The sequence below is a fragment of the Vicia villosa genome, linkage group LG1 (genome assembly GCF_029867415.1).
Source record: "Vicia villosa cultivar HV-30 ecotype Madison, WI linkage group LG1, Vvil1.0, whole genome shotgun sequence".
NCBI lineage: Eukaryota > Viridiplantae > Streptophyta > Magnoliopsida > Fabales > Fabaceae > Vicia > Vicia villosa.
In genome coordinates this window covers 110,657,294-110,672,455 of record NC_081180.1, presented here as the reverse complement: position 1 = coordinate 110,672,455, position 15,162 = coordinate 110,657,294, and the positions used below count along the sequence as shown (strand labels likewise).

The 15,162-nt window shown below is 35.4% G+C and overlaps 3 protein-coding genes across 3 annotated transcripts; 2 read left to right on the top strand and 1 right to left on the bottom strand.

The window, feature by feature from the left end:
- Positions 1–1,532: 1,532 nt before the first annotated feature.
- Positions 1,533–2,003, top strand: LOC131651428 (secreted RxLR effector protein 161-like). Its single transcript, XM_058921096.1, has one exon. It carries the CDS (start codon positions 1,533–1,535, stop codon positions 2,001–2,003), a length of 471 nt encoding a protein of 156 aa, XP_058777079.1.
- A 3,497-nt stretch (positions 2,004–5,500) lies between these two features.
- On the top strand, positions 5,501–8,132 carry LOC131643837 (uncharacterized). Its single transcript, XM_058914166.1, has 2 exons — positions 5,501–5,736; positions 5,829–8,132. The coding sequence occupies exons 1-2, from the start codon at positions 5,724–5,726 to the stop codon at positions 7,982–7,984; spliced, it is 2,169 nt and encodes a 722-aa protein (XP_058770149.1). The 5' UTR covers positions 5,501–5,723; the 3' UTR covers positions 7,985–8,132.
- A 313-nt stretch (positions 8,133–8,445) lies between these two features.
- Positions 8,446–13,925, bottom strand: LOC131643834 (probable disease resistance RPP8-like protein 4). The gene is made up of 2 exons (XM_058914165.1): positions 8,842–13,925; positions 8,446–8,751 (listed from the first exon to the last, which is right to left on the bottom strand). Exon 1 carries the CDS (start codon positions 13,699–13,701, stop codon positions 8,869–8,871), a length of 4,833 nt encoding a protein of 1,610 aa, XP_058770148.1. The 5' UTR covers positions 13,702–13,925; the 3' UTR covers positions 8,446–8,751; positions 8,842–8,868.
- Positions 13,926–15,162: the final 1,237 nt, after the last annotated feature.

The following is a 15,162-nucleotide window of genomic DNA, read 5'->3' as shown; positions in this document are numbered from 1 at the left end:
AACTGCTGAAAGGAAGAATAGAACCATCATGTGTACACGGTGAGAAGTATGTTGAAAGGCTAGATTTTACCTAAATAATTATGGGGTGAATCTATATGGGACTACAACATAAATCCTAAACAGATGTCCGATGATGAAGCTAGAAGGAATCACGCCAGAGGAATGTTGGCCTGGTGTTAAGCCTAGCTTAAGTTATTTGAAGATATTTGGATCTATAACACATAGACTTGTGCTTGATCAGTTGAGAAGAAAACTTGATGATAAGTCGAGTCAAATGATCCTAATAGGATATCATTCGGCAGGAGGATACAAGTTGTTCGACCAATTGAACAAGCAAGTTGTGATCAGCAGGAAGGTGGTCATAGATGAGCTTAAAGAGTCAAATTGGACTGATAATGTCAAGAAGGATTTAGTGAGAATCTTATGTGAAAAACTAGCTAGTGAAGTCAAAAGAGAAGTTTGACAAGAAGAAGTTAGAGGTCAAGCAGGCCCAAGCAGACCTCAGAGAACAAGATACATGCATGCAAGGTTGCAAGAGCATGTGATTACATCAGATGATGCAGTTGATGATAACGTTGATATGGTACACTATGCTTTCTATGCAGATGTCAAACTAGTCAATGCAGCTGAGGCATTGAAAGATTCAAAGTGGATGAAAGCTATGAATGAGGAACTGAAGTCCATTGAAGTCAACAACACTTGGTCACTTATCGAATTACCTCAAGGAAAGAAGGAAATCAATGTGAAGTGGGTATACAAAGTGAATTTGACTCCCAAAGGAGAATTACCTCAACGCAAGAAAGGATTTCTTCAGAAAGAAGGAATCAATTTTGATGAAGTTTTTGCACATGTTACTAGCTAGGATCGAAACAATCAGATTGGTTTCTGGTTTAGCAAACATGAACAGTTGACACACATGTCAGATGGATGTGAAATGTGAATTCCTAAATGTCCCCTTAGACGAAGAAGTTTATGTTGCACAACCAGTTGGGTTTGTGAAACGAGGTGAAGAAAGAAAGGTGTACATGCTGCATAAAGCCCTGTATGGACTCAAACAAGCTCCAAGAGCTTGGAATAAAAAGTTACACAGTTTCCTAAGGGAAAATGAATTTGTGAAGTGCACAACTGAGCATGGAGTATATGTAAGAATAATAAGCAAGAGTGAATTGCTTGTACTATGTCTCTATGTTGATGAATTGTTGATAACAGGTAGTTGCAAGAAAGAGATCGAAGACTTCAAAGGTGATCTTAGCAAGGAATTCGAAATGTCTGATCTAGGCGACATTTCATACTTCCTTGATGTCGAATTCTACAAGAGCAGTAAAGGATTGATGATGCATCAAAGAAGATATGCAAGTGAAATACTCAAGAGATTTGAGATGGAAGAATGCCACTCGAATTTGATACCTACTAAACCAAGATTTCAACTGTCAAAAGACTCAGATAAAGATGATGTTGACCTAACACAATATATAAGACTTATTGGGTTATTAAGGTACCTGTGTCACACAAGGCCTGACTTAGCAAACAATATGGGTATGGCAAGTAGATTCATGCATAAGCCAAAGGTATCACATCTAGCAACGACAAAGAGGATACTAAGGCATCTCAAAGGAACTCTCGAATACGGTATTTTGTTTCCTGCAACTGATGAAGGAAAAGAATACAAGCTAGTGGATTACACTGACTTAAGTTTGTGTAGTGATGCTGAGATTAGAAAATCCACATCTAGTTATGTGTTTATGCTAGATGATGCACCAGTTGCTTGGATTTCTAGAAAAGAACAAGTAGAAGCACTATCATCGTATGAAGCAGAGTACATAATTTCTTCTCTTTGTGCATGTCAAGCAACATGGATGGTTAATCTGGTCGAAAAGATTACAACAAAGAATCATGGAGAAATTACCATAAAGATCGACATCATGTCATCTATCAATCTGACGAAGAATCCGATAGCACATGGACGAAACAAGCACATCGAGATGAGGTTCCATTATCTTTGAGAGCAGGTAGCAAACGAGAAGCTGGAATTGTAGAACTAAGAATCAGATTGCAGACATCATGACGAAAGGAGTGCAGGTCAAAGTATTCAAGAAATTAATATCTATGATGAATATAGATAGTTTAGACACAATAAATTAGGTGGTGTGTTGAGATTGTGATCCCTTGTGTCAAAGCATGTTGCTCGACAGAAACAAGGTCATGTCAAAGTTGTGTAGTTATCGAAATGTCGAATGAGTTAGCCTCGATAGGAATTTCGACTTAGGCCTAATTTTGTAGCAGAATTCAGTATTTTTGGCTTTGCTTAGGGGACAAGCAAACTCAAAATCTATAAACAGTGAGTTATACTATTGTTGAAATATAATTGCAGTTGCATAATCCAATAAAATTTTCAGTTGAGAAGCAGAGAGAAGCTCTACAAAAAATATTTTCTTCTTCCCCTATTTTCTCTTTCTTCCCAATTGATCTTTTCTTTTCTTCTCCCATTATCATTGTGCAGCAAAATCATCTTGCAACTAAGATTGGTTGATTCACTTGAGTGAAGAACAAGAGGAAATTTGATTGGTTGATTGAATTTTGTTCATCAAAATTGATTCAGAATTCTCCATAGATTTGGGTTAATTCCAATAGTTGCAACTGATAACGATCCACCTGATAAGCTTTATTAGAAGATGTGACACGACATTTATTTTTCATTTTTGCATTAGGTGGTCCTCACAAATTATATTGACTATTAATAATTTATTTGATATAAGGATATGTTTTGTTTTTATGTTTTGGTTTTCTAAAAAGATGTGTGGATTAAATGCTTTTACTTTTGCTTGACCTATATACATGTTTATCCAATTGTGGCTCGAAACATGGAAGTTGATACTTTGAAGAGAATAATTGAACTTTTGTTTTATGGTTGTATATCTTCAGATTTTTTTCTGAAGATACATTTCTATACAAATTTTTTGAACAAAATAAAAATGTCTCACTTACAATACTTTGTTTTGTTTGTGTAGTTTTGGGGGATCTTCTAACATACCAAGGACAAAATTAAATTTTCAAAGGTGTACATTATGCTCCTATAAAGATAAAAAGAGCATTTTCCCTTTTACTCCATCCGTCCTACAATGAATGATTCATTTGGAATAAAATGATGTCTCAAAATGAATGATCAATTTCAATTTTCAATATATTTTTTTTCAATTCTACCTGCAATTTAATAAAAATTTCATCATTTTCAGTACATGATAAAGATAGTATAGTAAAAACTACATTCTCTTTCCTACTTTTATACACTTTTCTTAATCTGTGTGAAATAATATACTGAATCACTCGTTGTAAGACGAGTGAAGTATTTAATAATTTTCACCAACGAAGATGATTTGACAAAAAGGTGTAATTTGACAAAAGGTGTAGGAGCATTACTTCCACCCACACTAAGGACATGCCAGAAAGAAAGGCTGGTTGGTTGGATTTTTGGCTGATTGGTAATACAACATTATTATGTTTTATAACATGTGAATCGCGTGACTTCCAACTTTAATCTTTCGCACTACATAAGAAAAAATAAAAACAAAGACAACATTATTAATGTTTTATATCATGTCAGTCTCATCTCATGACTTCCAACGTCTTAATAAAATTGAACTCAATAGTCAATACCAATGGCTAAAATCTAGTTGATCTAGTTGTGCAAATAAGATTATGTTTATTGATTCTAAATTTGAAACAACCTCATTTAATCTATTATTGTTTCTTTTTATACGATCGTAGGTTATTTGTATTTAGTTTCATTTTTTCTTGTGTTTGAATATTAATATAATGGTTACGAGGGTGAATATCATTTTACTCTATAATATAGGCAATTTTTTATTTATCTTTCTGTAATTTTTTTTTAATAAAAACAATCTTGACATTTGAAGATTATTTTATTTTAAATTCTGATTTTTTTTTTTTAAATCAATCTCGTTACTTGAATGTTCTCTCATTTTAAACCTTTTGATTTTACAAAAAATAAATATTTACAGGATTTAAAATGATTGAATCTTTAAATGACAAGGTTGATTTTAAAAACAAAAATTTTACAAATTTAAAACGATAGAATCTTCAAGTAGTAAAGTTGATTTTACGAATTTTTTTATAAGGTGTAAAATAAAAATCGTTTATATGGCAGGGGTAAAATGATATCAATCCTTGTTATGAAATTAAAAGGTTTAATCATATTAAAAAAAATAATGTGTAGGACTCAGAACAAAGACCTTCAATAAAAATAATTTTCTTTATCATACGATAAAAAATTAATTTTCTAAAAGAACATACAAGACAAGAAATACAATAGTTTATGTATCTAATTCGATTAAACAATTTGGTCTAAAAAACGAGCTGATGAATTTAAATGTATTTGATAGATACAAATTATAGCATATTATTATATTAAAAATATAATAAAAAAAAAAGGGACTTACCTTTTAGAGTTCTAGAGACAATTGAGAGAATAAGATAAGAGAGTTAATTATCCCCATTGTCCTCTAAGTTTTGTAAAGTAGGAGAGAAAATTCTCTTTTTTAGATTTATGGAATGATAAATATATTTGTTATATAGAACAAATATATTAATTATTGGATAAATCTAAAAAATAAATTTGGACAAAAAGGAATAATTATTTAATAAGGGAACACTTAAATAGTTAAATAAGAAATTTCTCATTGACTTAATCGAATGATTCAACTTAATAATTTCTTAAATCATCGGTGTTTAAGTTTTTTAGATTGTATTAATTATTTAATAGTTAAACGAAGAAATCTCTCGTTAGTTTAATGAAATGATTCTACTTAATAATTTTTTAAATCATCACATCTAAGTTTTTTTATATTGTATTAATTATTTAATAAGACAATAATTAAATGAAGAAATCTCTCATCGGCTGAATTGAATTGAATGATTCAACTTAATAATTTCTTAAATCATCAAATTCGTGTCAATGATGGATTTTATCCACGAATATCAACAGCTACAAACTAAAGTTTACACCTTATTAAATAATTAAAGAGTTGATTGCATAAATCTCTCATTAGTCTTAACGGAATGATTCAATTCATCACGATTTATTTAAACACAAAATTCAATCAAACAATTTATTTATAATTAGTGTTCGATAACAAATGACCATAATATAATTAATTAATAATTAATTATGTCAATTTATATTTAATTAATTAAATAATTAATCAAACAATCTTTCATTAAAATGAAAATAATTAATTATTAAAATTATTAATTTTAATATTAAAATATTAATTACGATCAAAATACTAATTAATCAAAAGAGAAATAAAGAAATTATACCAGATAAAAAAAATCATACATATTAAAGACTCTTATTTTATATTTTATACAAAGAATGATGAATTTTTTTTTTTTTTGAATGATGAATTTAAAATACCATATTGAAGTTAAGAAAAATATACTAACATTAAAGAATAACCCAAAGATATGAAAATGCTAAAGACAAACATTCACAAAAACATGTTGTGTAAAACTAGTTCACCCCATTTCCAAACTTGGCATTTCTAAACATTGTTGATAATGTTCTTCTGCTCCATATTTTTGTAAATAAATTTGCAGACAATACACATTGATTTCAATTATTTCCTTATCATATATATAGCTGCGGGCTTGTTTTGGCATTGCTAGAAACAGAAAAGCAATCAAGTAGAAACACAAAAGCAGCAATGTTACTGGCTGGTAAGATAGATGTTTGTTTCATTTCAGTATTTATTTATTCAATTCAATAACTGCCCTTCCTACACCATTGACATGGATATTTTACTTTTCAGTTGTTGCCAGTTTCATATATTCAAGAGAAAGAGAAAAAATATCGGAACAATATCCGCACCTGGTAAAAGTCTGGAATGTGTTGGAACTTCGGCTTCTGATTATTGTTAGTCTTTTCTTGCAAACGGTACTCGTGTTTTGGGGTAACAGAAGGAAGTATATAGTTGATAAAAGACTAAAACTCTTGATATGGTTCACCTATCTATCAGCTGATTGGGTTGCTACCGTTGCTCTAGGAATTCTTTCCAAAAACAATAAAGATCGTAAGGCAGACTCCAACTCGGTAATTATGGCCATCTGGGCTCCATTTCTTCTTGTGCATCTTGGCGGTCCTGATACAATCACTGCATACTCCCTTGAAGACAACGAGCTGTGGCCACGCCGTATGCTTGAGTTACTCTACCAGCTAGCTGTTGCAGTTTATGTTGTTTACCGCTCATGGAACACCAATCCCCTTAAGTATGTATCCGTTCCTATTCTCGTGGCAGGAATAATCAAATATGGCGAGAGGACTTGGTCTTTGTGGTCCGGAAGCAGCGACAGGTTCAGAGAATCTATTCTCCCTCCTCCAGACCCGGGACCAAATTATGCTAAATTCATGGACGAATATGCTGCTAAAAAGGATGAAGGATATCATGTTACTTTTGATGAAATTAATGAAACTAATCCCTCCGCATCCGATCTTAATCCTCCAGCGGAAACCAATATATCAAATCCAAATATTCCTGATGGTCAAGCTTTAAGTGATGGGTTCAGATTCTACAACATTCCCGAGTGCCTATTTGCGGATCTCATCTTAAGTTTTCATGACCACAAAAGCAGCAAATCTTTCTTTTCCGAATCTAATTGGGAAAATGCTTTTAAAGCAGTTGAGGTTGAGCTGGGATTAATATATGATATGCTGTATACAAAGGCAGGGATAACATACTACTACCGTGGGATCTTCCTCAAATCCGTGAGCTTTTTCTGCACACTCTTTGCATTCGTCGCCTTTTCTTTTCTTGTATCTATAAAAAAAGAATATTTTAAACTCGACAATAAAGGACAGAAACACTGGAATTATGACCTGATTATCACTTTTGTGCTTTTTATCGGGGCTATTCTTCTCGAGATATATGCGATCATTGTTTTACTTTCTTCAAGTTGGGTAATGAATTGGCTGAGCCAGCATAAGAATTGGAGAGTGGATCTTCTCTACAAGTTCATCTCGTTTTGTCAATTTTGTTTCAGACTCTCACACACTATCAGGTGGTCTAATCAAATGTCACAATTCAACCTCATAAGTTTCTGCTTGAAAGATGAGCATGTCAACTGTATCAAATTGCAGAAACTCTTTCGATTCTATAAGTATTTTGAAAAGTCTTACTACCAAAAAACAAAACAAGTCTCTGATGGATTGAAAGAACTCATTTTTGACCAGCTTAAGGATAAATCTGAGGAAGCAACAGACACTGAAGCATGTAAGAAATTATGTGCTCACAAGGGTGATCGAGTTCTTAGCAAATGGAACTGTCAAAATATTCGTGACATTAACCATAGCATTAAGGAGGTTGAGTTTGATCAGAGCATTTTGCTTTGGCATATTGCTACAGATCTTTGTTATTTAGATGATAACGAGTCTCAAAACTTAAATGGTGTTGCTCTCCAAAGTTGTGAAAAAAGCCAATTGGTGTCGAATTATATGTTATATCTTCTTGTTATATGTCCTTTTTTGCTGCCAAACGGAATAGGACAGATCAGATTTGAAGACACTTGTGCAGAGGTGGATGAACTTTTGAAAGAGAGAAAATACATGAAAAAAAGAAGCGAAGTTTGCAAGATGATACTTCGAGTGGATACAACTATTTCACCATCCGAGGTTAAAGGCGATAGAAGCAAGTCTGTGCTGTTTGATGCATGTAGGCTTGCCAAATCACTGCAGTCTCTAGAAACGGAGGAGAATTGGTCGAAAGAAAGTAAATGGGAAATGATAAGTAATGTATGGGTGGAGATGTTGTGTCATGCAGCAAGCCAATGCAGAGGACTTAATCATGCTAAGCAACTAAGCCAGGGTGGTGAGTTTCTTACCCATGTCTGGCTTTTGATGGCCCATTTAGGCATAACAGAACAATTTCAGATCTCTAAAGGTCATGTAAGGGTCAAATTGAAGCTCTCATAATAGGTTTGCTGAGTGAGTAGTTTCATGTGTCTTTTCTTCATTGTCACAGCATATAGGAGTGTGCCTTCCATTTTGTGAGTCATGATGTAATGTTACTCTACCTTATTTCCCTTACTGTGAAATGGATTATGAATATGTTTAATTGCATTCCTAGTTTGCTACTGGCTCTCAAATGTTCAATGGCAACAACATTCTAGTTTTTTTTATTGAATATGTATGCATACACTAAATACAGTATATATATGTATTCAATATCATTCTTTCTTTTCTTGGACCAAAGGCAACGACAAAGTTGTTAGTTATTCTTGGGACCACATGAAAGAAGCTTTGTTCCGGGACCACCATGACAAAGTCGCTATTTCAACGTAGTTGGCGATGAGGTTGTTCTAGGGCTTCTCTCTCTGGTGGGTGGAACTACAATTTTAGAGGAACTACAATTGAATGTTGACAAATTTATAGTGACTAAAAACATATTTAACCCTTTATTTTATAAGTATTTTCACAACATTAGGTCCACACAACACTGCCAAAATACAAACCATACATAGAAAACAATTCTACAAACAAACTTAAACTTCATACATATAAAACATACACATGCTTCAAATAAAAAATAAAACTCGCTATCAGTTCACCATCCTTTATTCTTCAACAACGACATGCGAGTAGTAGTTCCATTTGCACGGTAAGCAACTAAGTTGACAAAGTTTGTTGATATGCAATCCTTCCTTCAGAACAACCCACAGTAGATAAATTCCAAATGCTCACTGCCAAAAGTATTTTTCCAAATAAAACTACTAGGGGTCTATTGAAAATAAGAAAGCAAACGTCCAAAGACGAGGCAACTGAGTACTCACCGTGCTGTGCAGTGGGGGAGATATATTCTACTGAAAATGAGTTTGGACAACTTGACAATTGGGTGGAAAGTTACACGTCTCAATATTGATTTCTCTTGGCATGTTTGTTAACTTTAACTCACGCAGAGTGCTGATATGCTTTAGTTCATCAGGAAGCATTTTCAGATGGCAACAGGATCTGATTTCTAGTTGTCTGAGACAAGGGAGTGCTTCTGCCTCTATCTTCCATTCCTCTAATTGCTCCAGCTTCCAAATATTTAATACATGAAGCTGAGGAAAGCTATGAGATTTGCATACCATAGTTGTCCCCGTGTATGAATCTGCTAGTAAAGACAATGTCTGAAGATTTGGAAAATCTTTCAAAATTATCATCGGATCCTCCTGCAGTTTTGAATGTGATAGGGTAAGTTCAATGAGACTCAGTGGAAATTGGGATAGAATAGATGCACTGCTCAAGCTTCCCAGCAAATACATGTCGGTGAGATATACGTTATTTTCGAAGGACTTCAATTGTAAATTCCAAGGTCGACCTTTTTCATCTCTAGATTTCAGTCTCAACGATTGAAGATATTCTAATTTTGTAATCCAGTCAGATACCGTCTCAAGTTGAGCTATCATCGGCTCTTGGTTTAGTGACATTGATTGGCATGCTAATCCCAACTTTGTGATATTGACCAATTTGTCCAAGCCACCCTTCACCGGAGTCTCCTCATCCACAAACAGTCCCCACAATGTTTGGAGGTCAGATAGAGAATTACCTTTTGGTTGAGGTGGAAATCTGGTGCGGTAAGTCTCACTCAAGAACAAGTGTCTCAGTTCCATCTTCCAGATTGAGGTAGGTAGAGTATGTATGTAAGTATGTTTGAGATCAAGTGTCTGCAGCTTCAACAACTTGCTTATAGATGATGGAAGGGACTCTAAGTAGGTCCATCTCAAGCCAAGATACCTTAGCCGGGTAAGTCTTGATATGCGCTTAGGCAAGTTGGGTTTGTAAACGCGTTCAAGATCAAGCACCAGAAGGAGTAAGAAGCAATCACTTGAAATACATCCCTTGAGAAAGTTACCCACTTGTTTTCCAGGTTTACTCCCCTCTTGAGTATCAAAGGAATGAAAGGAGAGAACGTCCTTGTAATAGCTTTGAAAGGATGTTGAATCAGTACTGTCACCATGAATGTGATCGTTCCAGATATCATCTTTATCAAGATGATCTGCAACCCGGCGAATAATGAACTTTTTTGGGTCTGCACTCGAATCCGCGGCAGATCGTCGACCTTGTAGAAATCTGGACTCGTTAGCCTTTGACAACCAGAGTTGCCGCAAAGCACTAGGGAGACGACATGTTTTCACCTTTCCATTGCGCTTTCTCTTGGCTACTTGGACCATGTTCCGATCTATCAACTCTGTCAAGTACCTTTCTGCAACGAGCTCCGGAGGCACTTCGTCATCTTCTGCTTGATGAATCAGACTCTCGGCAACCCACAAAACAACCAACCTTCTGACAGGGATCCCAAATTCAGCAGGGAATAGCACAAAGTAAAATAGACATCTTCTCAGATAATAAGGTAAGTTTGTATTAATTGTGTCAAGCGTTTCAGACCAAGTTTGTATTTGATTTTCATTGAGCTGCTGCCCTCCGAGCACGCTTAGCCATTCCTCACGTGTAACATCCTTATGTGAAAGCAAATCACTCATTTTCAATATTTGTGATGGCAGCCCCCCGCATTTCATCATAATTTGTTTTCCAATCTTGATAAGTTCTGTTTGTGACTCTAGGGAAATGTCAACCTTCAAACGTCTTGTGAACAACAGCCAACTAGTTTCGTCATCTAATAACTGTAGTGGATGAACAAATATTGTACCTGCTGCATGTTGGGCTACATTTGCATTGCGAGTGGTAAAAAGAACTCTGCTTCCTGTTGACATATCGGGTATGGCCCTGTTCAAGGTATCCAAGTATACTTTGGATGTTTCTTTTATGCAGTCAACAACTATGAGGTACTTTGTACGTGCCAAGGCTGTGAGTAAATAATCAGTGGACATGTTTTCTTCTTCTACGCTAGTTTTCTCGGCGGCTTCCTTGCCAATTTCTGCAACAAACTGGTCTGCCGTACAATTTGAAGGCAGTGACATCCATACGCGACGCTGAAAATGATCTACAACAGTGTTGTCTTCAAATATCAACTTGGCTAGTGTTGTCTTACCTGTGCCTCCGATTCCAACAATCCAAGTTATGCATCGACATTTCTCTTCAGACAGTAACTCAGCCATCAGAACTTCCACGTCATCATCAAATCCAACCACACTAGATTCCTTGGCAGCGAGAGACGATTGCATCCTTGCACGTAATATTTTAACCTTGGGTACGACTCGGCTTTGAATTTGCACTAAACCATATGCTTTTCTTCTCCTAGAAGCATCTTCAATTTTGTTTCTGATACCATCTATCTTCTTATTAACAAGACGTCGGGTCCAGTACTTAAGAATGTAGATGAGAATTGGCTTATGATTCAATGTGCGGTCATATTTGTTAAGGACAGATAGAGCTTCAAGGGAAATAACTCTCATTTGCTCCACCCAGATTCTGGATCTTCCATCTAGTTCTCCCATTTCATTTGCATCCAGAAGCAATGCGTCCATCAATTCCTTTTCCCCTCTGATTAATTGGACCTTCTTTTTGAGCCCCATGACAGGCTGATACGTGGAGGAGGCAGCTTCTGCTGGTGTACCGTCGGAACTTTCATCATGTTCAGCAATGATTTCATTCTCAATTTCTCTTTCTTGAATGCTGCTAATTGGGGTTAATAAAGGTAGAAGCTCTTGTTGGGTTCTTTGAATATTTGCAATGCCATAAATGGACTTCCTATCTGATATATCAAGAATCTCTTTCAACAAGCAGTTGATATCCTTGGAAAACTTAATTCTGCTCAAACAACCACCCTTACCTTTTTGATAAGCATCAATAAGAGATTGACCATTTTGAGACACGACACTCAGTTGACCCAGCCACACACTCTGCATTTTATTTAGGCCTTCTGCACTCTCAGTCATATCACTTAAAAACGCACGCATTAGAGCTAAATATCTTTCCGCGCACTTCAAATTCTTGTCCATAGACCTCCGTAAACTCCTACTCCACGCAATAACTTCAATAAGTAAATAACTCAACATTAAAAAGAACGTTGCCAGGACAGGGTGATGCACAGACAGGCGGGAAATGGGAAAATAAATTATAGTGGAAAACAATTTTTGTGTAACCTTCAAATTCCTGTCTATAGATGTCTGCAGATTCACACTCCATGCAATAACTTCAATAAGTGAATAACCCAAGATTAAAAGGAGCGCTGTTAGGACAGGGTAACGGCTACCCAGGAGGAAAATCGGTGTATAAATAACATCGAAAATCAAGAAGCGCGTAAACCTTGTTATTATTTCCCCTCCCTTCCCTTTCTTCAGCTTCTTCAGACTCCACACACTAACTTCAATAAGATAATAACCCAGGAAGAAAAGGATCGATGCCAGAATAGGTCGAGACTGAAACAGAAGAAAAACGGGTAAATAAATTACAGTGGAAAACAAGAAGCGTGGAAACCGTCTTATTATTTCTTTTCCCCTACATATCTTCTTCTTCTTCAAACTCCACATAATAACTTCAATAAGTGAATAACTCAAGATGAAAAGGCAGATTGCCAGAACATGGTGAAACTGAAACAGGTAGAAAATCGGAAAATAAATTACAGTAGAAAACAAAAAACGCAAAATCCGCCTTCTTTTTTCCCTTCTCTTCCATTTCTTCTTCTTCTTCAGACTGGACATGGACTTACGTTTTGATGTTTTTCCTCTTTCATCGACCATTATGAAAACAAGAAAGATTACTAACAGGAAGGACCCTGGGCTGAAGTGGAGAAGAATATTAACAATAAGGAACAAGATGAAGAGAATTATCAAGCTTTCTTGTGACAAGTCTGGTACGGGAGTTGTTCTTTTTAATCCCACTCCCATGTCTAATTGTCCTCCAACTTCATACGTCAAACTTCTGTGCATTGCATCTCCTATTCGAGTCCTGATAGACTTCAGCTGCGTCTTAAATTCATTTTCAGAAGCATAATCGGCTAATAGATAAAGGACCTTCTTAAGCCTACCCATTTTAGCCCGTCTTTCCTTGACAAGGATGAAATTACCCGCAACACTTTCAGTATAATTGCACAGTTCCTTCACCTCTTCCAACCACATATTTCCTCTTTCACTTCTTGACCAATACAAATTAGACGACACTATATTATTTTGCAGGTAGACAAATTCATCTTTTACTCGCTCCACCATCTCCATCATCTCTTCATCAGTAACTATAATAGTTTGATTGAGAATGTGATCCAGTTTCTCCATAGCTACTACTACTGTGGTGGTCGTCGATGATGATGCTTCTCCTCCTCCTGGAGTTGTTTCAATAGAGACACTGACAATATTTGTATTTAAGTTCATTCCAGACTGAGAGATGTCTCTCATCCTTTTGCGGATCTTCTCCAGTTCTTTCCCAACCTTGTGTTTGTCTATCCAATACAGAAACCCCCACCTCCTCCGCTTGACTGATTTTATCACAAAAGTTTCTATCACGTCCTCTGCATCACGGGCAATTTCATTCAATTTCTCTTCCCACTCATTCAACTCTTGTTCCTGTTCGCCGTACCTGCGCTGCCCAACCCGTTCCAACAATCCATGCATTGACCTCAGCTCTCTTTCAATCCATTCTAAGCGCCTAATTGTCCCGCTGCCCAATAGTGTGTACTCTTGTATCAGGATTTTGGATAGACTATTTGCAACAACTGACAGCCCCGGCGCCATTGTCATTTCCATGCCATCCATGCTCAAGTAATACAATGATGGAGATACAAACTCTACTATTTGAGTTTTTTCACTCTTGCTTTTCAATTCTAACTTGCTTTCTTTGGATTCGGTTGGAATAGGAGCAAGATAAGAGATATTTTAAACTTTAGAGATCAAAAGTTGGGAAGAAGAAGATGAAGATATTTGTCTGTGATAGGTCTGTATTATTGACTAATATCAAATGGACATATTTTGTCTCCTAATCAATTTTTCATATTGTTTGGCATTATCACTAGTGGCATGAGATATCATTTTGACAAATTGTCAACGATCATTCAATAGGAGCACGATTATTTGTCTGTGATTTTGATATATGCATGAAGCTGACAGCAGAACTACTTCACTAAGAAAAAAAACCCGAAGGCATTGCTCTGTCAAGCATGAACATTTCACTTTTAAATTGATGTCTTCCATTTATTTCCACTTCGTATATAGTTGTGGCATTGCCTGAAATAGAATAGCAATCAAGTAGAATCCAGGGTGGGTTCAATAATTTTCAATAACAAGTGTTAAAGTTAAAGTGATTTATCATTGGTAATTTTCATGGAAAGTGAGTTGGGTTATAAATTTTAACGTTAATATCACGTTTAGATTCAGAAACTATAGATCGTATTTTCAAATAAAATCAATTCTATTTTCAAAAAATTACACATGTCAAAATAAATTTTACATTTTTATAATTACTTTTGCCTCTTCCAAAATTGAAAATAGATACACAAGCAAGATCTAAAGTAATTTGTAATATACCAGAACTTTTTTTTTAAACATATGACACCTTTTTCTTGTAAATTTAATTAAAAAAATATTTTAAGAATCCATCATTGCACCTCATGCAATATTCAGTTATTCACCCACCCAAGTAAAAAATAAAATAAAAAATATCTATTTCACACCGTCTGAAGTTTGAAATCCAAACCCACCACAATGTTACTAACTCAATCTCAGAACCATGTTATTCTTTTCTATCATTATGATTGTGTTTGCTAATGATATGTCTTGTCTTGTATGATTATAGAAAAATGGTTGACGGATAATTAAGGTAGTACAAACATGTTAGGCTATCTCAACATGCTTCAGTACGTAGGGAGAAAGGAAAATCATTGCGAGTTGCTGGAGAATCATCTCGGACTGCTAAGGGATCATCTTCCTATGGCCGCGTATCTCCGGCTCATAACAAAAGCACTCGTTATTCCCTTTCATTCTCTTGATGTTGTTGTACATGTGCATGACCCAAATCCTGCAGTCATACTTGAGGCTACCGCACCGGGTGGTTTTCCTAGAGGTCTAGATGACATGTTATTGCTTCCACTTTATGCGCATCATAGAGCTAGACATGTGTGAGAAGGAGAGGTAACATAAATGTAAAAGTACTCTTTTAAACATTTGTTTTATACAAATTGTATTGTCTGACGTCGATGTATTTTTTTTTGCAGAACTGTG